Raw genomic sequence first — 25,387 nt, 5'->3', positions numbered from 1 at the left:
GTTGTGTGGGTGAGCGGTTTGCTGATGTCAATGTTGTGGATCGAGTGGCCCATGGTGGTGGTGGGGTTATGGTATGGGCAGGCGTATGTTATGGACAACGAACACAGGTTCATTTTATTGATGGCAATTTGAATGCACAGAGTTACCGTGACGAGATCCTGAGGCCCATTGTTGTGCCATTCATCCTCGACCATCACCTCATGTTGCAGCATGATAATGCACGGCCCCATGTTGCAAGGATCTGTACACAATTCCTGGAATCTGGAAACATCCCAGTTCTTGCATGGCCAGCATACTCACCGGACATGTCACCCATTGAGCATGTTTGGGATGCTCTGGATCGGCGTATACGACAGCGTGTTCCAGTTCCTGCCAATATCCAGCAACTTCGCACAGCCATTGAAGAGGAGTGGACCAACATTCCACAGGCCACAATCAACAACCTGATCAACTCTATGCGAAGGAGATGTGTTGCACTGCGTGAGGTACCAGATACTGACTGGTTTTCGGGCCCCCCCAGACCCCCCAATACAGTAAAACTGCACATTTTAGAGTGGCCTTTTATTGTGGCCAGTCTAAGGCACACCTGTGCAATAATCATGCTGTCTAATCAGCATCTTGATATGCCACACCTGTGAGGTGGATGGATTATCTCGGCAAAGGAGAAGTGCTCACTAACAAAGATTTAGACAGATTTGTGAACAATATTTGAGAGAAATAGGCCTTTTGTGTACATAGAAGAAGTCTTAGATCTTTGAGTTCAGCTCATGAAAAATAGGGGCAAAAACAAAAGTGTTGCGTTTATATTTTTGTTCAGTGTGTGTGTGTGTATATATATATATATATATATATACACACAACATGCCAGAATTATGGCTAGAAACATGATTAGCAACATGCTAACTTAATGCTAATTATGCTAGTTACATGCTAATCCTGCTAGAAAAATGATTAGCAGCATGCTAATCCTGCTAGAAACATGCTAATTTTTTCATTTATCTAAATTTTCAAACTTCACAAGTTTTTACAGCAGCTTTAAACTTTCAGGCTAGGCTTTCTCAAGCCAACCATGACAATCTTGACAAACTTTTTTATCTAGTTGTATTTAAAGCAGAATATCTGAAGAATTCGTCAGATTATGAATAACCAGGATTAATTGTTAACTCTAGGTAAAGTATGAACAGTGTGAAATGTAAAATATGATTACTCAGGATCCCGTTTACCTGGGGTTTAGAATTACCCAGTGCTAATTATTCCAAGTGTGAGAGATCTTAAATGTTTGAGGTACTATTAGTGATTCTGCCAAATATGCCCTTTAGCAGTAGATACTATATAATCTGATGAAGCTTCACATTATATAACAATAAAAATTTTTTTAAATTCTAATAATTAATACAGATGAGGAAAAATCTTGGTTTATAGATGTGAATGCAGCCACTTTTCCCTAGGAGGCATGGGATTTGTTTCAAACATGTTACAATACTGCATATCTGAACTCTTGGTAGCTTCAGAAGCTGTTAAAATGAATAAAATCCCTTCTTCAAAATATCCTTGAAACTGATTCAAATATAGAATCTTATGAATAGACTACTGAAAGAAAGGTAATGTGCCTCAGCTTGTCCATTTCAGTGTATTTTAAGCACTCCAACAGGTATGTTTTATACATATTGTTTTGATAGAGGGAAACAACATACAATTCTAATTTCAACATTATTTATTCTTCAGACATTGTTCTTTAAATTAAATAAGTATAGACTGTATACAAAGTGACCAATATTTGGTTTTTGACCACTGAAAATGGGTAATACTCAATCTGGAGCCTCATTGAGACCCTCCTATCTTTGGGACTGAATGATGTAAGGCTTTGAAAATGAAGATTCCAAAAGAAAAGTTCATTAAGAACTAGAATCTAAAATTATATTGCGAAATCTTTAATACTTCTTGAGTTATAGGCACGCAAACTTTGGAAAAAGAATATCTATGGCACTCAGACAGTTATGTTCAATGCAGTTGTTTTGACACAAGGAAACAAGATAAATTTCTAGTTTCAACATGATTTGTTCTTCAGACATTCCTCTTTAAAAGAAAAGTAGCATCATACCTGAAATTGCTCCTAAAACTGACCTACATTTGGTTTTTGACCACTAAAAATGTGTACAATTTAATGATATACTCCTGGAGCCATATTGAAATTCCAATATCTCTGGAACTGAACAATATAGGGCCTTAAAAATTAAGACGTCAAAAGAAAAGTTTAAGACCTGGAATCTAAAAGGGCATTAAGATATCTTTAATACTTCTTGAGCTACAGGCCTGCAAACTTTGGAGAAAAAACTTGAAAAGTGCTCTTTCCCCTTTTTTGAACAGTCACCATTTTCACATAATGCAACAAAGATTGCTAAAGTCAACAGATTTTACTAATAGACCTACCAATCTCTGAGTAATAGTAACATTATGATGCTGCCATTATATATATATATATATATATATATACACACAACATGCCAGAATTATGGCTAGAAACATGATTAGCAACATGCTAACTTAATGCTAATTATGCTAGTTACATGCTAATCCTGCTAGAAAAATGATTAGCAGCATGCTAATCCTGCTAGAAACATGCTAATTTTTTCATTTATCTAAATTTTCAAACTTCACAAGTTTTTACAGCAGCTTTAAACTTTCAGGCTAGGCTTTCTCAAGCCAACCATGACAATCTTGACAAACTTTTTTATCTAGTTGTATTTAAAGCAGAATATCTGAAGAATTCGTCAGATTATGAATAACCAGGATTAATTGTTAACTCTAGGTAAAGTATGAACAGTGTGAAATGTAAAATATGATTACTCAGGATCCCGTTTACCTGGGGTTTAGAATTACCCAGTGCTAATTATTCCAAGTGTGAGAGATCTTAAATGTTTGAGGTACTATTAGTGATTCTGTCAAATATGCCCTTTAGCAGTAGATACTATATAATCTGATGAAGCTTCACATTATATAACAATAAAAATTTTTTTAAATTCTAATAATTAATACAGATGAGGAAAAATCTTGGTTTATAGATGTGAATGCAGCCACTTTTCCCTAGGAGGCATGGGATTTGTTTCAAACATGTTACAATACTGCATATCTGAACTCTTGGTAGCTTCAGAAGCTGTTAAAATGAATAAAATCCCTTCTTCAAAATATCCTTGAAACTGATTCAAATATAGAATCTTATGAATAGACTACTGAAAGAAAGGTAATGTGCCTCAGCTTGTCCATTTCAGTGTATTTTAAGCACTCCAACAGGTATGTTTTATACATATTGTTTTGATAGAGGGAAACAACATACAATTCTAATTTCAACATTATTTATTCTTCAGACATTGTTCTTTAAATTAAATAAGTATAGACTGTATACAAAGTGACCAATATTTGGTTTTTGACCACTGAAAATGGGTAATACTCAATCTGGAGCCTCATTGAGACCCTCCTATCTTTGGGACTGAATGATGTAAGGCTTTGAAAATGAAGATTCCAAAAGAAAAGTTCATTAAGAACTAGAATCTAAAATTATATTGCGAAATCTTTAATACTTCTTGAGTTATAGGCACGCAAACTTTGGAAAAAGAATATCTATGGCACTCAGACAGTTATGTTCAATGCAGTTGTTTTGACACAAGGAAACAAGATAAATTTCTAGTTTCAACATGATTTGTTCTTCAGACATTCCTCTTTAAAAGAAAAGTAGCATCATACCTGAAATTGCTCCTAAAACTGACCTACATTTGGTTTTTGACCACTAAAAATGTGTACAATTTAATGATATACTCCTGGAGCCATATTGAAATTCCAATATCTCTGGAACTGAACAATATAGGGCCTTAAAAATTAAGACGTCAAAAGAAAAGTTTAAGACCTGGAATCTAAAAGGGCATTAAGATATCTTTAATACTTCTTGAGCTACAGGCCTGCAAACTTTGGAGAAAAAACTTGAAAAGTGCTCTTTCCCCTTTTTTGAACAGTCACCATTTTCACATAATGCAACAAAGATTGCTAAAGTCAACAGATTTTACTAATAGACCTACCAATCTCTGAGTAATAGTAACATTATGATGCTGCCATCTTTCTGAAGTAATTTTTACCACCCTGCAATTTGGCTCTGAATCTTAAAATTGCAATTTTGACACCCCTCTACAAAAAAGCAGATTACTCAGTAAATATTCATCCATGACATTTAATATTTTGGCTTTCATCACTAAACATGTTTATCTTTCTTCAGAAAAAATATTAGCAAAATCTAAAATTTGAGCCTGGGACCTCTGGTTGAGTTGACACGGAATGACCCAAGAGCTATTATCATCTGATCAGCACTTACTAGCAAGACCAACAAGTCCTATTTCCATACTTACACATTTCTTATCCAAATGGAGCCAGCAAAGAAAACAAATTATGCAATTAAGTATTATAATCAAAAACAGATTAAAGAGAGGTGTGATACAAAAGGGAGCTCATCCTACCTGTCTGCTATTTGAGGAATTATAAAGTGTTGACTATTTTTATGATCTGAGAAAAAAGAAAAATCGTTTCAGGCTCTCAAGTTTTTGAGGTACATTCTGTTATTACAGAGATACTTATGACTGACCTGGCTTTCTTCCACACAGATAGAACGCTAGTCTGTCTGTCAGCTCAAACTGGATCTCCACCAGTCTGTCTGCAAGTTCCTGGTGTCCTGCCTGCCTATAGTGGGACATAACAGATAACAGAAGAACATCAAACATAACTGAAAATGCTGAATCTTTGTATTGTTGATCCCTCAGATCTGCTTCTCTCTCACCTGGCGTAGTCAATAGGATTCTTCCCAGAACTGTCTGGTGCTCCGGGATCTGCTCCATACACAGTGAGCAGCTCCGCCTGTAGCAGCTGGCCTGCTTTAGCAGCCACATGTAATGGAGTATTTCCTTTCTCCTGAAGAAAACAAGTGACGTGGCATTCATTGGAGTAATTCAGTTAAGGACAATACAACTTAATACCTGCTATGGAGCGCTTAGATTAAATAGCAAACGCTGCAAAACAATGAAACCTTATTCCACCTTAGCAGTGGATTGATATCTATATATACAGTCATGTAGAATACAGTATTTACATATTTGGTCAAAACTGATGAGGTATCTTAAACTACGATCTATCCTTTGGCAGACTGATTTGGCTGAACTATGCTCAGATTTTTTAGTTTCAGCGTTGGTACAGATACTGTTTTTAATATGTTGTTTTAATATAACATTACCTAGAACAGAAAATGAAGCAATAACATTGAAACTTACTGGATGGAAAAAGTTAGCCTGCGCTCCCAACGACAACAGCCTCAGACAAGTTTCCAAATTGCCGGTTCGAACACTAGAGTGAAGTTGCTGAAAACAAGGGTGAATTCATGGTTTATCTGATGGTTTTGGTCTCAAGAACTTGAAGATCACATCAGACATAGATCTTGATAGTCTTTGTTTAAATCTCAGTTTCATCTCAGAGGTTCATGTCCACTCATATTATATTACTACATTCTCACCTTGCTGAGGTCTTTGGCAGTAACACTATCATCTTCACGGCACGGCATTCGATGAACAAACGCCAGCATTTGATATTTAGCCTTTATGAAATCCGTTTTGTTGGGGCTGAGAGAGAAGATAAACAATAAAGTGAGCATGTTTATGCTGAGAGACTCGATTTGTTCCACACACACACACACACACACACACACACACACATACATATATACATATATATATATATACACATATCATGATATATGTGACTCACTGGACTCTGTCTTGAGGATTGGCTTTGCGTTTTCCACTCATGATGGAAGATGGATCCAGAAGACTGTGTTCCCAGATTGAATTTGCTCCATTATTGTACAGGGACTTCACCATCTGTGGATAAACACCAAAAACTTCACCTTAACTTTCACTTTGAGACAGAAAATGAACGCATAAAATGCTGCAATAGTGTTTCTATGACTCCAGCAAGACACATGAGAAGCATCTAGACTCTAAACCAGAGGTGTCAAACTCAGCTCCTGGAGGGAGTGAGTGCTACAGAGTTTAGTTCCAACCCCGCTCCACCACACATACCTGTAGTTTTTAAATAAGTGTTAAGGACTTGATTAGCTGGATGAGCTCCGTTTTTAATTAAGGTTGAAGCGAAATTCTGCATAGCTGTGGCCCTCCAGAAATTTAATTATCGTAACGTGTCCTACCCAGAAATCAAACATGAATGGCCTCTCGGGTCATATTTACAACTGCGAAACTCTAAGATAGCATGTGAAGGCAGCAAGGCGTTCTATTCCTGTCTGAGGAACTGAGATACAATGCCCCATTTCCTGTTAATGAACCTCAGGAAATGCAAAGCTAAGCGGCTCCGCATCAGAGCATGCAGCATGGCTTTTCACCTGGAGCTGTGAGGAGGGCCATAGAGTTTGGGTCAGGTGTCGGACCTGAGAACTGTGGCGGCCCAGGCCTCGGTGAATACTGCAGCATTCGTCACAGATCAGAACTCCACGATTGATCGAGGCCCAACGAGAATCTGAGAGGGAAAAAGAAAAGCTTTGAGTCACCAAGTATTGCACTACACGGTTACAAATTCCCCTCGATAGGCAGATCCTGACATTATTTTCTAGTCATTCTTCCTCCTTAGCCGCATAATGACCCTTACAAAACTTGTCTGAGCAAAACATATGAGACATAGGGATGGGCGATATGGGCTTTAAAATATATCACGATAATTTCTGATATTTATTGCGATAACGATATCAATGACGATAATTTAGGGAATCCTGTTTCTTTAGAGCAGTGATCACCAACCTTTTTAGGCCCAAGATCCCTGACCTCGGCCTTTATGAAAGACAAGATCTACCTATTGAAGAATTGATAGAAAAAGACATCCCAGATTGTACTTCAAATTTGAGGCCTTTTACTTAGTATTTTAATTAGTGATGCGCCGATCATAGCGGATTCAAAATTCAGATTTTCTTTTCTTTCTTTTTTTTTTTTTAACTAGCAAATTGGATTCTGATACTGATTTTTAAGCAAATGTATTTATTGGCTATTTGCTTTATAACAAACAAACTGGCTTTAAACAAAAATATCTAGCCATTTGAAATTAGAGGCAACCACTGCATTTTAATCATGATCTGCACAGGCAGTTGTTTTTGATTTGATTTAGATTAATTTCAGAATTTAAAACAAAAACAGAATGGTCTGACTTTAGATGTTATTTATTTATTTGCTACATAAAACATCTGCACGAAACAGAAACAGCATGTCTGAATGAGAGGCACTCTCTGACAGCAGGTCGCGCCTATGAACAGGGTTGCCAGGTTTTCGCAATAAAACTAGTCCAATCGCGTCTCGAGGAGGTTTCCCCTGTAAAAATCGAATTCGGGGGGTAAAATACACGTTTTTCGGCGGGGATCTTCAAGTAAAATTCACATTCCAGGGACTAAATATCACGTTATTGGGGTCGCTTCAACCCGCGGACATGAACAACAACCCCCGGCAACAACACTGCATATAAACCGACCGCAATATAGCATTTCCTTGTTTACAGCTGTAAACAAACCAGCGCTGCGCTTTATACGAAGAAGAAAATGCCACTGCCATCGAAACTTTTCTCAAGACAATTCCCTTCAGTGATACATCGCGATCGACGGGTTGGCGACCACTGCTTTAGAGAAAACTATTATCTTTCCTATTTCTACCCAAAATAGGGTGTTGTGAGCATTACTGAGTTCACGCGTAATGTAATGACTGTTTAATTCATACTGGAAGCTGGAGGGTGCCCTTGCGCAGAAACTCCACATATGCATAGTAGAAGTAATGCTCCAGGAAAAAGTATCCAGTGATCGCTGTAGCTGAATAAAACGCAGATAAAGAAATTTTAACTCAAGACAATAAACATGCGATTGCACAAAATATATGGTATCTGTGGAAGCCCGTTTCCGCCACTGAATAAAAAAATATAATTCCGTAAGTCATAATAATAAGAGTGACAGCACGCTAGCGCCACCTGTTGGTCAAAGCCATGCAGGAACACCGCTAACATTGCATGTGATGCATGAAAGGGACAGCTAATAAAACTAATAAATCATCGAAATACACATCTATAAATTAAGTTTATGGATTATGGATACTAAGTCATTATTACGAGAAAGTTTCTCATTATGAGAAAATAAGTCATTATTTCGAGAAAGTTCCTCATTATAACGAGATACTAAGTCATAATTTTGAGAAAGTTTCTCATTATTATGACTTACGGAATTATATCTTTTTTATTCAGTGGCGGAAACAGGCTTCCATAGGTATCTGTGTTCTTCAAGAAATCTTGGGTATTTTTTATAAGGATAAAGTATATTTATAATGCAATGCTAATCGACATAGCCTTTATCACTCTATATAATGCTATAAAATAGTATGATTTCTGCCTTATTCTGTGATACAAAACCACGTCTGATCACAAAAATAAGTTATTTCAAACGCTCGACTATGTTATGAAGTTAATATGGAGAAAAAGCATGTCAATAAATTTAAATATCTTTGTTGAACAACAGGTTTGTAAACGACTCATACACATGTAAAACTGTGTCGCGCACGTGCTACTGTAGTACATTTACTCAAGGCTCAGACCGATTTTTGTCGCACTGTACAGCCCTATCTAAACCTGTTCGAGATTGTAGAAGGAGCTGCTCAATTTCACGTCCGCTTCCTTCACGTCATTCCACACATTCGTACACAGAAATATGTCAACAACTAGACTTTATCGTTATTATCGCAGGAAGACGAATTCTTATCGTGTGGAGAATTTTTACCGGTATATCGCAAACGATAAGATATCGCCCATCCCTAATGAGACATGTATACTGTATAAGCCTTCATTTGTGACATTAAGCATGTGGTTTCTTTGTACAAATGGCCAGATGTGCTTGTTTCCATTGAAGTGCAAAGTACTTTTTAGATCATTCTCTAAAAATACCGAAGAACATGATCACCAGGATTCAGAGCTTTTGTCATTAAAGCAAAGGAGCTACAGTATCTCATTTAATGCATTCTTTTTTCACAATAACCCAAATTTTTACAGACGCTCATTTTTAAGTGAGCAACAAATAGCATTTTAAACTGAACAGTCAAGTTGGCCCAAAATAAAGATGGAAGTAGATCATTTAGACCTGCTGTATCGCAAAACAATGCAGTATAACTATAATACCATAAATTAAAATTTATAATTAATGTATAGTATAATGTGTGTCATTGCTGTAGATTAAAGGGGTCATATGATGCTATTTTAAAGATCATTATTTTGTGTATTTGGTGTAACCGAATATGTTGACATGCTTTAATGTTCAAAAAACACATTATTTTTAAAATACTGTGGGCGTGTTAGAACGAGCCGTTTTAGGGGGGCGTGGCAGAGTCTTAACTTTGATAAAGAATATCTCTTTGGTTTTGAGACTTTAGTCTTTGCAACTTCAGGGATCTTATCTATGCACAATCAGCTTGTAACACTCCAAAGAGAAAGAGAAACTTGAAATCGCATCATATGACCCCTTTAATTGTTCTTGTGTGTATATATATATATATATATATATATATATATAAAAAACAGATAGTTCTGCATATTGATTTTCGGAAAACTAAAACAAACTTAATCTGTGTAGTAAGTATTGGTTGTGGGAGAAAAAAAATACATATAAAGTGATTAAATGACGAATAAATAAATATTAATTTTCCTTTTGGCCGAGCATTGGCTAATATATTGGTTTATCACTATATTTATTTGATGTATGAATGTATTTGATGACAGCTTTGGCTGAAACCAAGTTATTTATGCTGCATTTTATTTAATTATTATTTTTTTAAATAACAATAACCGTTATGATAATAGCAACTACGTATTCTGATGGAAACTGGTCTCCACATATTGTCTGGTCTTTGTCTTATTAAAATTAAGATGGGGTTTTGCTTCGCAGAGAAATTATTTTAAAAAAACCCCCGAGGGCCTGAACATCATCAGTTAGCGCTATTTTCCATTGGGAATATCAGGATTGTCATTTAACCGCAATCTGTTTTATTCAGGCACCAATATCCATGTAATACGCAAGGATTATTACGGTGTTTGCTTGAGAATAATCTAAGAGAAATGAATTGTATGAACATCTGTCTGAATAAAACCCTACAGGACCTCATCAGCACTGTTTGCGTTTGTTTTGTTGGTCTTACCGGGCGCGCTGCAGTCCGCGCAGATCTCTCTGTTTCGCGCTCTAATGGACATCATACAGCTGCGTTCCACGACAGTCTAAAACATTAATGTGATTAAGGGATTAATGAGGGAAAGGGACAGATGTGAGGAGGACTTGTTTCCCTTGTTCCTCCTTATTTGACGCCTTTTTTCACTTCCTGGAAGAGGAGGAGATCAGCAGTCATGGGCGGGTGTTCTTCAACATGACGACGTTACTGCAGGCGAGCGACGCGACCACTAGTTTGTCGCGTCGTATCGCTTTTAGTTTACATTCATAAATACAAACTAGAGGGTGGTGGGGGGAAGAAAAACTAATTTTGTAAATATGAGGCAAAACAGAAAGTACTGTGTGTTCTGACAAGAAGGCTTGTTTGAATGTCACTAATTTTAATAAATAGTTATTGGCTAAAATATTTGGAGAAAATAAGAAGAATCGCAAGGATTATTACGGTGTTTGCTTGAGAATAATCTAAGAGAAATGAATTGTATGAACATCTGTCTGAATAAAACCCTACAGGACCTCATCAGCACTGTTTGCGTTTGTTTTGTTGGTCTTACCGGGCGCGCTGCAGTCCGCGCAGATCTCTCTGTTTCGCGCTCTAATGGACATCATACAGCTGCGTTCCACGACAGTCTAAAACATTAATGTGATTAAGGGATTAATGAGGGAAAGGGACAGATGTGAGGAGGACTTGTTTCCCTTGTTCCTCCTTATTTGACGCCTTTTTTCACTTCCTGGAAGAGGAGGAGATCAGCAGTCATGGGCGGGTGTTCTTCAACATGACGACGTTACTGCAGGCGAGCGACGCGACCACTAGTTTGTCGCGTCGTATCGCTTTTAGTTTACATTCATAAATACAAACTAGAGGGTGGTGGGGGAAGAAAAACTCATTTTGTAAATATGAGGCAAAACAGAAAGTACTGTGTGTTCTGACAAGAAGGCTTGTTTGAATGTCACTAATTTTAATAAATAGTTATTGGCTAAAATATTTGGAGAAAATAAGAAGAACGTAAACCCTTTGGCCACTTGATTTGCCTTCAAATCTCTGGTCATAAATTACAATTTTACATTTACTCACTGTTGTTTTACACGGAAATCTTTTAATATCTGTAGCAACCTTTCTTTGTTTAGTTATGTGGGTCAATCTGGTGAGGAATTATTCTCCCTGAAAAACTGAGATTAATTGGGGCATTTAGAAGAAAGGACCCTAGAGATCTCCAAGTAGAGCATGTCTGTAAATGAGCAATTACTGCAGTTTACTACGGTGGCCGAGAAGTGCAAAGCAAATCACAATTCTGAAAACAAAAGAACAAATTAAATGCAAATGCAAGTCTAAAAAATCAACAAAAAAAGCACAGCACTTATCCATCTGCGCCACTGGAGCTGATGGTTTACAGCCACTTTTAACTAAATGTAAATATACACTCCGTATTTTTTATTCCAGAGTAAGGGCAATTCATACAATACATTTAAACTGAGCTACTTTAATACCATCTCCGAACTTTCTACCACGACTCTGCTGTTCTTCGGCTGGTTCTTCCCTGTATACGTTGATTGACAGATGTCTCGTCCAGTCAGCAGTGAGTAATCCCAAACCAATGGCGCTGTCTCAAACTATACCTACCTTTTCCGGTTTGTCTGATTTGTCGTTGTGTTTTCTGACTTATTTTGTTTTCTGAATTGTTGTTGTGTTTTCTGAATTGTTATTTTGTTTTTTAGACTTGCATTTGCGTTTGTAATTTGTTATTTTGTTTTCAGAATTGTGATTTGCTTTGCACTTCTCGGCCACCGTAGATTACCTTCTATGTCTTCAAAAGTCTTCTTTGTAGATAAATGACAATCAAATAATTGTTCATTAAAACATTATGGGATAAAAGGAGTACAAATTTCGGACTGTTATGACATCTTAAATGTAGAGTTAATTCAGGTAAACTGGGGCACTTTTGACACTGGGGTAAATGTCAAAAATAGCACAGTTAATGTAATAAAATTCATTAAAAAATTACAGTGATATCAGCCACAAAGGTGGACACAAACACTAACAGGATTCAAGCAATAAAATGACAAACTAGAGTAAAGGTTATTTTAGTCCATTTGACATTTTTCTGATCTTTTCTGTCTTCCACTTTATTCTATGTATAAATATTGTTGAGAGGAAATAAATAATACAAATGCAGAAAATGTAGCAAGTAATAACATGCAATAAAAATCTCTTTTAAATACTTTTATTCATTCCGCCTATTTCTTGACAACACAAAATGTATAGTTTTTTTTCAGGGATCCCACAGTGCAGCCAGCGCATGTAGGATGTGCACTGACTGTACACAACATATAAATACATTGCAGTATACTTGTGTATATATACATTTTGTAAAGAAAACTTTAAATAATTAAAAAAGCCTCAATGTTGTAATTACAATACATATTCATTTTTCTTTCTTTCAATGTTTCAGGAAAAAAAAAAAAAATACACAAAGAATAACCGGTGTATTTTTATCTCAGTGTATAGCTCCTGGATTTGACATGGCCTTAAAAAAAATACCACATATGAATTTCCAAACCATCCGGACCATAACAGTCATGGCCATAGAAAAGCAACCATCCTGTCTGTGCACATAGGCTACTGTAAAAAATAATACTGTAAGCAGAACTTGGGAAAATAATACTTTTTAGGGCCTGACAGTGAGCAATGTGGCACCATTGCTGTGGCCTCTCAGTGCTTGACATGAAAAGTGCCTTCTAAATCACCTGTGCTTCCAAACCCAGCAGGTTATGTCCAAACAAAGGATTGTCTTTCAGCTAGAAAATACATTCACACAGACGGTTCATGTGGAGTTTCAGCAGTACTTACACACTCTACTTGAACACACATTGCACATTTAATACTGCATATTGGCTTAATGAAAATGAGGATGAATACAGACATGAATGAACTGTAGTCCTTGCTCTGGATTGATTTTTAGGAACATAACCATCATGAAAAATGCATTTTGTGTGTGTCTATTCTTAACAGCTAACTGACCCCTTAGCATAAACAGTGCATGTTGATCACTACGGCCTGCAGATTATATTTTTACATTTCCTAATTGGCCTTGTTGCTATAGCACAAGAGGTCTGCCACTAAAGCCAACATGGGATAGCAGAGGCTCCAAAAGTCATGCACAAGACCTCACAGGACAAAATTATCATCTAAGATCCAGTTGCTTTGAACAAATTGGACTGACTGAGACAGCCATCAGCTCTGTTTCTTTACATCAGTTCATACATTGGTTTAAACAATGCCAAAGTCAACTGGACTTATTAATGAACTTAAAACAAGCTGATTCCATGGGAAAAATCTACATGAATCAGAAACTATAGGACTCTATGTTTTATAATATGTGAAAGACTCCATAAAAACCACTTGATATTTAAATATTCAAACCAGAACTTTAGATTGTGGAATTGCTGCTTAGAAATAGATCAACTTCAGTAAATACATTTCTAATTAGATTTTGGCCTTTTAGAATTAAGAATTAAAATTATTCTTGATGAGGAGGAAAGAGGGGAACAGGATCAGGAAATCGGCTACCCGTGACTCGAACCCGTGTTGCCTACATGAGCACCATGGCTCAATATCAATGTTTGTTGGAGTTTCGTATGAGAAAACACAAGTTTTTGCGTATGACACCTCAAGAGTTTTTAGTCAATTTGACCATTTTCATGAGGTTGATTTTTTTATTATATTGCCAAAGTTTCTAGACAGTTTCTCTTTGTAAATTCAAGCATAACCTGGATTTTTCACAGTCCAGTCTTAACACACCCACTGCTGGTCTCTCTGTAAGAACACATCAAGATAAATGTCTGTCCAGCTTCACAGCACTAACAAAAACAATGTTAAATACTTTCTGACATCACATGACCAATGTGCATCTCTCACCCGTCCAGCAGCTGGTTCAGCATTAAAACACAAAAACAACAAACAACATGGAAAAAAATAATCTTGGAATGGCTTTAAAATCGAAGCTTGGCAATATGAAGTTGTTTACAGCTGCCCGCAGGATATAAATGAACCCTGAGGGAGAACAGAAACACATTCATGTAACAATAACTCATTCACAAATGAATGGATGCTATTGGCTGGGGTGGACCTGCTGTAGTTAACCACTGCATGAGAGGTTTGGTTGATTTGATGGCTGCAACCCAATTCCCATACTCTTCCTCATAATAGAGCACTGAAGTGATGGCATATCACCCTGGTTCTCTCGACAAAAATCCAAAAGGATTTTTCCATTGGCTTCTGGTTTATTGCAGAAAGTAAGCTCTGTGACCAACAATGGTTTATGATGCTTCCACGTTTTATTCATCATGATATCTTCACCAATGAACAAAACTTTTACGACTTTTGAAGCCTAAGTGCCAGAAGTAAAAATCTAAATGCGAGCTAGAAACAGACAACACCACGATTGCTTGACTTCATAAGGGCCTTTTGCACCACGGGAACCTTTTCATAGTACCAGAACTAATTGTGGAACTACCCACTTTTTGGCGTTTCCGCACTGCTGGAACTGGGTGCGATTTTAGTACCGGACTGCCTTTTTCGAGAACCAAATTAGCTCCTACTCCGGAGCAGGGTCTAACCAGCACAACTGGTAATAATCGTGATGTAAGTCGACATTGATTGGCCAAACGCGTACGAAAACGCCCTCACCCGCCATGATTTAAAACTCTGTGTAAACATACTGTAAACATTGTGTCAACTTATTTCGCAAGTATGGAGAACAGCGATAGATGGACGGACGCTGAAGTGCAGGCACTTTTGAACATTTACGCAACGGAGGAAATCCAGTTGGAATTCGAAGGAACAAAACGTCCTCCATCCTCCTGTTGTTAACATTGTTCTTCTTTGTTTCCGTTGTTGAACGCCGTGCACGGCTTACGTCACTTCCTAGTACACAGTCAGTGCGAATGAAACCCTTTAAATGGTACTGGGAAATAGTTCACGCAAAATCATCCCAGTACTTTAGTACTGTACATTTAGTTATGGAACTAAAGCGGTGCGAAAGGCCCTATAGTCAACTCTTTCAGTTCAACTCTTTCTTTTTTTAAAAATTGAGTTTTCCTGTTCGGTTTGATGTTAAATGTGCACAGTATTTTCCTATAGTTTACTCTGCACATTAAACTGGCGAAGACTGAAAAATCATCTGTCAGTGAATGTGCAAGTGATTTGGCCATTCATGAAAACTGAAGTATACTTTGAAAGGCAAAATGGATCGGAACATGGAAAAAGTATACTTGTGGCTTAACCGTGTCCAAACTATATGCCTAAAAGTATGTACTTTTTCCAAGTATGTACTTTTATTGTGCAGTAGCATGGAAACTGGAATGCAGCCGATGACGCTTAGTAGAATGTTAGAGACCATGGCTCTTTTGCCATTGCAAATCAACCAATCGGAGGAAGTCAGTCCTCCAAACAGGGGAGGATATACCAGTTGCATATAGTTGATGCACCATGGCGCAAGCTATCAAGGAACCAGCCTTGATTCTCCATGGAAGCCTGTTACAAATGAACTCTGGCAACAAATATAGCTCTACATAGAAATGATATATTTTCATGTGTATCATAATATGATTCAATTCCATATTTTGTTTTTATAAATAAATGTGTACATGTCCACGCAACATTTGCTGATAGTAACTCCATATTTTCTTTATCTGGTCCCAGACTCCAAAAGGTTTAAAAAAGTGATGCTGCCGAGTTCCAACATCCGCTCAAGTGTTTAAACCAGAGTCTGTGTCTGTTTTGAAGAGACAGTTGAATTGTTTTGGTGCGTTTGTTTTAGCCCTGGGTGAACAGACCGGTTCCACGATCACGGGACTGCATTCCTTCATTTTTTTCAGCTCTTTCATCGCAGAGAAGACAGAGAAATTGCAGTACTGGGTTTCTATCAGTGTCTGTTGTCAGAAAGGCCTCACAGCGCTGCAGCCGGACCGTGAGAGCCGTTCAGTCAGTTCCCCGGCCCAGCACATCGGGTCGCTTACATGTGGAGATGTTCATTACATTGGCTGAGCCGGGACTCAGTGATAGTGACTTCGCCTTTCTTCACTGTCTGAATCGTAGTCTCTCAACCCCATACCTTTCTGGAGCTTCATTAGAGACTCTCTCATCTGTAAACACCCAAATACATCTTTGAAATCCTTTAATGACTGCAGCTTAAAGAAATAGTTCATTTGAAAGATTTAGGATATAATCATACATGGAACACTTTCACGCAAAATTCTTCCAGGTTTCACATTTTGTATTCTACTGAAGAAAGCAAGGCTATAGATTTAGAATGACATAAAAATTTGTAATTTTTTGGGTGAACTATCCATTCATAATTATTCCTCATTGTTGATACTCTATTAACTCTTTCCCCGCCAGCATTTTTTTAAAAAGTTGCCAGCCACCGCCAGCGATTTTGATGATTTTCACTCAAATTTGATGGCCTCCAGTATATTTTGCTGTATGAATATTTGAATATGCAATACACCAAAATAAAGATCAGAGCCTCTACTTTCTACTCTTTTTTTATTCTAGCTTAAAGCATTATTTTTTATCAACACTTGAATATAGGTAGGTTTCATAAAAATGCATAAAATTTGAAAATCTAATTTTTATTAAAAACTACATCTGGATAATATTCAGTACGATTATCAAAGCATAAATCCAGTAAATCGCTTCCATCAACACCTCCAAAGCTTGCACAGACATATACCACTTTCTGGATCAACATTTTACTCGCAGTTTTCATTTATATGCTGTCTATTGCTGATGATCGCATTATTTTTCATATGCATCTGTTTACATAAGAGATCTCTAGTTTTTCCGTCCTGTTCACGTGTGTTTTTGTTCGGGAGGTTTTGTACTCCTTCAGAAGATGCGTAATAGCGCCCCCAAGTGTATAACAGTGAAAACACGAAAAGCCGTTAAACGTCTTTGGCGGGGAAGCGTTTTCTTTTAAAAGACGAGATAACTCGTCAATGGCAGGGAAAGAGTTAATAGGATGCAGTTATAAAAGTTCTCAATTTTTCAAACTTGAACTTGATCTTACCTCATCCAATAACAGCACAGATGACTTTATTATTTCCCGCCATTTTTCCAGCTCGTTTTCATGGTAACGCTGCTGAGATTCCAAAAGTTGAGCCCATTCAATCTGTGTCTGTGGAAGTTTACTGCAACACACACAGAGCCAAAAACATTCCTCACACAAGTATCATTCAAGTTCATATGCCGCAAAAATCTGTTTATTTATCAATAGTGTTTCCTCTTGTGTTCTGGTAAAAATGCAACAACAACAAAACAATAAAAAGACTTGAAAAGCAAAATCTGAAAAAGACAGAAAATGTATACTGAGTGTATTAAAAAAAAACACACATTTGGGCAATGAGGTAAGAACTTATGCAATATTGCTCAATTAATTTGATGTTGTACTTAAAAAAACAAAACAGATTAAAAAGATTTTATGCAGAGTGGCACAAACAGTGCAGGACGAGTTATGTGCCAAAGTTTAGGAGTTTTGAAAAACCTCATATTCCATCTCTAAAAAAGAACAAATAAACACATTCAAAGGTCTAGTTACTGTACCTTTGAGACCTGAGACCCTGCCAGCCGGTCAAACTCTGAGCCGTGTATTCCAGCATCCATAGCTTATAAAACAGCATCATGTTCAAAAATACCAGTAGCACCAGACTGAAGAGCAGAAGAGGACAAACTCAGATTAGCTCATGAACGGCAACGCATAAATCCTAAAGCAGCTAAACAAGTTTCACGTTCATACAGATGAAAACATAGAATACCTTACACAAATCCTGCAGGATGCAATGAAAACAGGAGAGAGAAAATACATGAAGCCAAAGAACAACAGAATGCAACGAATTCCAGCTGATCAACAGTGTGAGTTACTTGTACAGTCACTAAGAAATGTGAAATAAACAAAGAAGCCTTTTAGTCTTCTAAAAATATAACGGAGGGAGTAATATGAAGACTATCAGACCAAAATAGACACTGAATGAAACATGCCATGAAGACTTTAAAGAGGCCTAGTTTATACATTTATAGCATGCAATATTATGTATACATCATATTCTTGTATTTAATAACAGGAAAGTTCCTTCACATGGCACCTTTAAATGAGATGCATGTGTCAGTTTTATATTGCAGTTAGACATTATTTGCTAAAATGAGCAATTTAGGAGAAAAGGAGTAGAGAAAAGAAGTCCTGTGATTTGGTTTCTCACTGCGAATACTCACACAGAGCTGATTATAAGCAGAAGTTTGGAAACGCTGTAGAGAGCCAGGCCTTCAGATCCGTGGTCCGGGATGTGTCTGGTCTGTGTGGATCCTGCGGCAGCACATACATTATAATCAATAACACAAAAACAACAATCAGGCATGTGATCAACTAGAGACAAAAAAAGAAGGAAAACCTGACCACGCCCACAAGCCACACCCCCAGCACTTATTATTAAAAATATATATTTAGCACATTAAAAGATATATCCTATATTTTAAGAATACATACTATTGTCCTGTAAAAAATAAAAAGCAGCATTTAATAATCATGATAACATTATAATATAATATTTTATAATGAAGTACTATAATATATTATATAGAGTATATAGAATTGTTATTATTTAAAGCACCTACCAAACGTTTGAAACCATTACAATTATTAATGATTATAATGATCTTCTGCTCATCAAGGCTGAATTTATTTGATCAAAATAAAGTAAAAAAAATACAAATTGTATTATATTATAAAATGTAATGTTATTCCTGTGGTGCAATCCAATTACTCCAATTTTCAGTGTCACATGAACTTTTAGAAATCATAATTTATTTGGCTCTCAAGAAACATTTATGATTATTATCAATGTTGAAAACAATTTTGCTGCTTTATATTGTGTGGAAATGGTGATACACTTTATTTTTCAGGATTTTTTGATAAATAGAAAGTTTAATGAACAGCATTTATTTGCAGTTATCAAATATATTAATTCAATTTGCTAATGCATTTATTACATAGAAATCATTTTAAAAGTCTTCACTCACTTTTGATCACTTTCATGCATGATGAATTCAATTATTAATTTCTCTCTCTTTTTTAAATCTTATACAAATGTTTGAGTGGTATCATTGTTTCCACAAAAATATTAAGCAGCAAAACTGTTTTTAACATTGATAATAATGAGAAATGTTTCTTGAGCAGCACATTAGCATATTAGAATGATTTCTGAAGGATTGTGTGACACTGAAACTTCTCTTTTTAAACAACAACAGATTTGTATAAACATTTCTAATGACGAATGTTGCGTTCCCAAATGCACTAACAGTGAAACGATGCTAAAAACAGTACTGTAACAGCAGACGTGTAGCGCGTCAGACTACAGCCTATTATATAATTACATCACAACCGTTGCAAATTTTAGGACAGCACTAGCAATCTCAGGCTGCATCCGAAAACTTAGGCAGCTGACTTGCTGCCTCGCTGCCGTATGAGGCGATGACTTTGCAGGCAGCGTTTTTGCACGAAGGCACCTCATGAAACTGATTTCGGACAGGCTTCTGAGGCAGCGTAATGCTTTAATGATCTACAACAAAATAGAATGAGTTTTTGTGATAACTAAACGAATATTTAATTACTATAATACTGATTTCTCGCTAGAACTAACATCAAAAGTGCAAAAAGTTAGTCAGAAATATACATTTACACACAAACTGACCACCAAACGCAACTTTCAGACGCCATCTTTATTTTTTAGCTCAACCATCACGGAATGGAACGCACGGGATTGTGGGATATCAAAGGCAGCGAAGGATACATCTGCTGCCTTCAAAATTCGATCAGAAGAAGGTACCTCCGGAGACAGGAAGTAAAGCAGAATTTGGATTCGGACATGCCTTGATGCTTTCCTGCCTTGGAATGCTGCCTCCGAAGGCAGCATTTTAGAGTTTTCAGACACAGCCTCAAATTCTCACTGCCATTCATAAAAAGTTACTGGGTCGAGTAACACGTTTCAGCGCTGATTCTACTCGCGTTTGGCACTTTGAATCATTTGAACGCTTTTAACTGTCCTGCAAATGCCGCAGCAAGCTCGTACAGCGCTCTCAGGACCATTCCGTCCATGATGTTTTAGAAAACAATCTTTTCACAGTTTATTTAGGTAATAGCTTAAGGCCATTTGCGTGATTTCAATCATAATGCAGTAATGCAGAAATCTGCATTTATATGGAAAAATCACATCCCTGAACAATAATGCCCAGGTACACTAGGAGAGATTTGGCTAATGTCGCACCTGCCACGTGTTTGATGCGATGGATGACACTGTTCTCATCCTCAGGTGTGGTGACGGGACTGAGCGCCTCGTCCAGGTGCTGCTGCCTAATGTGCGTCAGCGGCCGTTTCCTCCGTCTCACTGTAGCTGTGCGTAGGGCTTTGGACTTGGGAGACTGTTTGTGAGGTTCAGATAGCACCAGCTGTGCCTTACTCAACTCCAGCTCTATATACACACACACACACACACACACACAGAAAAGAGACAGAGAAACATATTATTTTCATCTTTATTCTTTTTATCCTGTTCTATGCGTTTTAATTACATTCTGTAATTTTATTATTGGTAACATTGTAAGTAAAATATAGTAAGTAAAAATATTTAAAGGGCACCTATTATGTCCCTTTTTACAAGATGTAATATTGGTCTTGGGTGTCCCCAGAATGCGTCTGTGAATTCTCAGATCAAAATACCTCACAAATCATTTATCTAACATCTGGAACATGTATTTAATTTATTAAACATCTGGAAAATGACATTTTTGGGGCATGTCTAAAAAAGAGTTGTTTTGGGGCACTGTAAAAAAATGCCATTAAAAAAACGGTAAAATGACTGGCAAACAAAAAACTTGAAATTTTAGTAAAATATCATAATTGAAACATGGAAAAATCTGTAAAATAAGGGTTTTACACTGTAAAAAAAAAAAACGGTTGAATGACTGGCAGCTATGGCTGCCAAACGAAAATGGTAAAAATAAAGTAAAATATCAGAATTGAAACAAGGAAATTTTTGTAAAATAACACAGTTTTTCTGTAAAACCTTTAATGACAATTTCTGTAAAATTATTGTTTTTGCGCTTTATTTCAATTAAGATATTTTACTGTAATTTTACGGGTTTTTGATTGGCAGCTGTAGCTGCCAGTCATTTGACCATTTTTTATTACAGTGTTTTTATCACTTTAAATGCAAATGAGCTGCATATTCCCACCCCGTCTCCAGAAGAGGGAGTAGCATATACATCTCTCTGCTTAGTTTGCATACCTAAACAGCCGGTAGAAGCAACATGACTGAGGGATTAGGGATGGCACAGGGATTGCTTTGCTGACGTTACAGCTGCTCGAGAGCGGAGAAAATGGAGAACAACGCACAACCGCAGAAACTATAGCAATGCAGGGCTGTCAATCAGCCGCCGTGGACCGGCCCTATGCGATGTGATGTCATATTGCTTAGAGAATCAAAACGGCAGGCCTAGTGAGACTGATTTGGTTTAATGGGGATTAAAAAATAAATAAAAAATTGTAATTGTAGGGTGGTTGTGTTCACACACTGCCAAACACACCTTTATGTCCAAATACCATGTAAAAGTGTATTTAGCATAATAGGTGCCCTTTAATGATTTAAAATTTGTTTTAATTTTCAATAGTCCATTATTGGCATAAATATGATTTATCTTTATAATTGTTATACTTTATTATGCAGTAAATTTTTTAAGTCCCTGCTCTACTAAAACGTACCTAAATATCTAAAATATTCATCCAAGCCACTCCAGAAGTTTCGCTCAATGAAGCCCTTGACCAATCCCCATGGCTGCTTCCTGTAGCGTAGTTCAGCTGACACCCTTTTAGATTCATACAAAAAAACACAGCATTTTACCCTTACATGCTAGAAAATGTTTTAGCAGAGCATTAAAATAGAGTAAATAAATATAGAGCACAAGCTTTACCTCAGGCGGCACTTGTTCTTGGCGACTCTAGTGAGCATATAGCGGTTGAGGGTGTAAAAGTAATCGTGATACGGGACATCGTGAGCAATCACCTCAGCGTCGATGATGTAGCACTCGCTCACTTGACTGGCCTTGTGCAGAGTCTAGAAGAAAAACAAAGAAACAGCAGCTTCATCAAGACAAAACTACATTTAGCATGTCCCATGTACTGTATGCGGCTTGTTTGTCTCCTCTGGTGAGCTCACCTGCGTCTCTGTAACTGTGGCCGTCTTTGGGGCCAGTGGGTTGGAGAGGGAGATGGTGTACATGATCTCTCTGCTCTGATTACCAGTGTCTTCTTTCCTCCATGGGTTATAGACCACATCTGAAAGAGAAAAAAGGTTGAATCAATAATAGTCAGATATAGGCAGACAGACAGACAGACAGACAGATAGCTGTATAAAGACTATTACATAGAGTTGGTCAACCTGAGAAGCGTCTCTGCTCCAGAAACTCTCTCATGAACTGGGATTCAGTGAAGAGGATGTCATACAGTTTATCCACACTGAACATATATACTTCATTAATGTACAGTTTCCCATTCAGATCTTCCTGGAAGGCTTGCACTTCCCCTGCTGAGAACACAGAAACAGGAAGAGGCCGTGTGTCAGGCCAGATGTGGTACAATATATAGAAATTGTTGGATGTAGAAATCAGTTTTGGGAGAGCGTACACACCCTCATCGTGTGTTTCTGAGGAGTCGCTGAGTTCAGTGGGGAGGTCCTCATTGTCATTGAAGTCAAGGGAAGGTGAGGGGACGGGGACGGGGATGGGGACGGGGGCATGTGCGGAGCCACTGGTCTCTGACAGCTTGTTGTCAGGTAATGGCAGGGGTACGAGGTCTTCTGGGACGCAGCCACTGAAGTCCTCCACTGGGGGCACGTCAAACTACATAGATAGAAAGATTGTTTGTGAATATTTTTCATTAATAAAATATCAAACACCCAAAACATGAGTTTGCCATCCTAACGTTATGCTGCAATGGTCAGGTACGGCAACCTTAACCACCCGGTAAAGCATTACTGTCATACAAACTATTATTCCCACAGTAATGCAGTGATGTGTTGTGTGAAGAGATCTGGTGCTTACATTGACCGGAGCGTCTGTGCTGTCCGTGGAGTTCAGACTGCTGTTGGGGAAAACCTTCCTGTGGAGCTGGGGGCTGATGTCCATTTTGGCGTCTGGGGTTTTAGGGCAGTTGTCATTGGCCTCGTTGTCTTCAGCGGGAATCTCCTCACAGTACCTGCACCAGGGAGAGGGGCAACAGCTGCAGGTCAAGATTACCAGCTCGGGCAGCAGAATAGACCAATGGGATGGACTGATGGATAGTGGAGGAGAAATGAAGATGTCTACAGCAAATGAATGAATTCAATTTTCCAAGTTTGACTAGGTATATCTGATTGGGCTGGTGCAAAGCTGAACAGCCATTAACTCCAGTCTTCTACTCCAGTGTCACATGATAATTTAGGAATCCCTAAAATTACAAATGAACGTCTGTTTTCTGGATCTCTGGATCTCAAAGCTGTGAGAGAGGGTGGATATTTGTAAATTATGAATCACCTAAATGGTTGAACATTCATGATGGGGGAAAACTCACCCCATGGTGTTGAAGTCGTCATCAGGAGGTACGTAATCCTCATCATCACTGGTTAGACCCAGTTCATTCCCATAACACTGATGGACAAAGTGCCACAGCTCTTTGGGACACAATGGCTGGATAAAAACGAGACACACAGTGGGTGAACATGGCCACCAAACATTTGTTTTCAACAGATCATAGGATATAACGCCATGTCTTTTCTAACCTTGTCCAGAAGAGCATTTTGCCAGAGTCTAAACATCATCATGTATGTCCGATCTCTTGCCCCGAATGAGGTAAAAAAGTGCTGGAGGAGAATATGTGAATGTTTAGTGTTGGTACACTACTGGTGATATGTCAAAGTCAAAAGTCAAAGGCCTGTGTTTACCTTTTCACTGTCTGTACACAGCTGGATGGCATTGGGAATGAGTCTAGCCGTCTTCTCTTTCGTCATGGAGCAAACATCTTTCAACCTCACAGTCAGCTACACGCACAAGACAACAAACTCTATCACTCTATTGCCAGAGCTAAAAAGACAAATAAAGTGCTACATCGTCAAAAGAAGGGCAGAAATGTGATTTTGTGCAAAATTAGCTGCTTTCCCTCACACAGCTTTGCTGATCCAGCTGTGAGAGACTGATACCCTCTGAGATGAGAGTAATTCATCAACTCACCAGTGTTTCCCAGCGGAATATGTTGCTATAGAAACAGATCCAGTTTTCGGAGAGGTAGAGGCGACCCTGCAGGAGGATATCTCTCTGCAGGGCACAGGAGTAGTCTGTCAGGATGAGGTCACAGGTCAGAGGTTAAGACATACCAGCCAGTTTCATACATAAAGCTTTTCCATTGTTTCCAATCACACACCAAATATACAATAGGCTACCACTAGTTAGAAAAAAATTGTGGATTTCAGTCTTTTATGAAAGTTGTAAAAATTATAATACCTATTACATCGCAGCATAAAGATCAAATAAGACTCACCCACAATGAGGCGCTCTGTGTCGGGCAGCTGCTTAAAGAGCTTCCTGAAGTCTTCATTTCGCTGTTTGTATGTGGGGCTCAAAACCTGAGAGACAAGAGGAAAGAGAGAATGAGGCCAGCTATATACAACACACATAAACACACACAGCCACAAACATCCAAAAAGAAACACTCAAAACATTCAGCATTTCCAAGATGGTACAAGACCTCATTTGCTAGAGACAAACTGTAAAGGGTCATTCTACAAAACAGGTGCCATTTAATAATAATAAGTAAATAAAATAAAAAATGCATAATTATATAAATTACATTTAAAACATAAAAGTTAATGAAAATAAAATTTAATGTTATATATACATATACATTTTTATTTTATTTGTATAAAATATATACTATATATATATATTTTTACTTGCGTTTTGTTGTGTTTGTAAAACTGACAGCCTGGTTCACAGAACAACCCATCCCCCCCCCCCCCCCGAAAAAAGCCAAACAC

The 25,387-nt window shown here is 37.6% G+C and overlaps 2 protein-coding genes across 4 annotated transcripts in view; both read right to left on the bottom strand.

The window, feature by feature from the left end:
• The window catches only part of git2b (G protein-coupled receptor kinase interacting ArfGAP 2b), a 23,243-nt gene extending 12,812 nt beyond the window's left edge, over positions 1-10,431 (bottom strand). The window contains exons 1-9 of the mRNA XM_016269627.1: positions 10,251-10,431; positions 6,428-6,561; positions 5,797-5,909; positions 5,546-5,651; positions 5,307-5,393; positions 4,820-4,950; positions 4,628-4,722; positions 4,503-4,548; positions 4,395-4,400 (exon numbers count right to left, since the gene is read on the bottom strand). Coding sequence (XP_016125113.1) covers positions 4,395-4,400; positions 4,503-4,548; positions 4,628-4,722; positions 4,820-4,950; positions 5,307-5,393; positions 5,546-5,651; positions 5,797-5,909; positions 6,428-6,561; positions 10,251-10,305 — 773 coding nt within the window. The 5' untranslated portion in view covers positions 10,306-10,431. The remainder of the gene's footprint in view (positions 1-4,394; positions 4,401-4,502; positions 4,549-4,627; positions 4,723-4,819; positions 4,951-5,306; positions 5,394-5,545; positions 5,652-5,796; positions 5,910-6,427; positions 6,562-10,250) is intronic.
• A 4,877-nt stretch (positions 10,432-15,308) lies between these two features.
• Positions 15,309-25,387, bottom strand: part of LOC107583396 (GRAM domain-containing protein 1B-like) — an 11,148-nt gene continuing 1,069 nt past the window's right edge. Inside the window, exons 2-18 of one of the 3 annotated variants that reach the window (XM_016269594.1) lie at positions 24,892-24,976; positions 24,585-24,688; positions 24,299-24,394; positions 24,137-24,217; positions 23,929-24,044; positions 23,421-23,574; positions 23,009-23,219; positions 22,760-22,903; positions 22,538-22,656; positions 22,293-22,435; positions 22,084-22,187; positions 20,591-20,794; positions 18,543-18,633; positions 18,089-18,100; positions 17,877-17,981; positions 17,344-17,464; positions 15,309-16,417 (exon numbers count right to left, since the gene is read on the bottom strand). In XM_016269594.1, the coding sequence (XP_016125080.1) occupies positions 16,328-16,417; positions 17,344-17,464; positions 17,877-17,981; positions 18,089-18,100; positions 18,543-18,633; positions 20,591-20,794; positions 22,084-22,187; positions 22,293-22,435; positions 22,538-22,656; positions 22,760-22,903; positions 23,009-23,219; positions 23,421-23,574; positions 23,929-24,044; positions 24,137-24,217; positions 24,299-24,394; positions 24,585-24,688; positions 24,892-24,976 (1,980 nt within the window). In that variant the 3' untranslated portion in view covers positions 15,309-16,327. Of the gene's footprint in view, positions 16,418-17,343; positions 17,465-17,876; positions 17,982-18,088; positions 18,101-18,542; positions 18,634-20,590; positions 20,795-22,083; positions 22,188-22,292; positions 22,436-22,537; positions 22,657-22,759; positions 22,907-23,008; positions 23,220-23,420; positions 23,575-23,928; positions 24,045-24,136; positions 24,218-24,298; positions 24,395-24,584; positions 24,689-24,891; positions 24,977-25,387 lie in introns of all 3 variants that reach the window. The other 2 variants (XM_016269592.1, XM_016269595.1) reach the window with 2 other exon arrangements.

This window comes from Sinocyclocheilus grahami, unplaced genomic scaffold, assembly GCF_001515645.1.
Source record: "Sinocyclocheilus grahami isolate Dianchi unplaced genomic scaffold, SAMN03320097.WGS_v1.1 scaffold53.1, whole genome shotgun sequence".
In the NCBI taxonomy this organism is placed as follows: domain Eukaryota; kingdom Metazoa; phylum Chordata; class Actinopteri; order Cypriniformes; family Cyprinidae; genus Sinocyclocheilus; species Sinocyclocheilus grahami.
The sequence above is the reverse complement of the archived record's forward strand: the minus strand, read 5'-3'. Positions and strand labels throughout refer to the sequence as shown.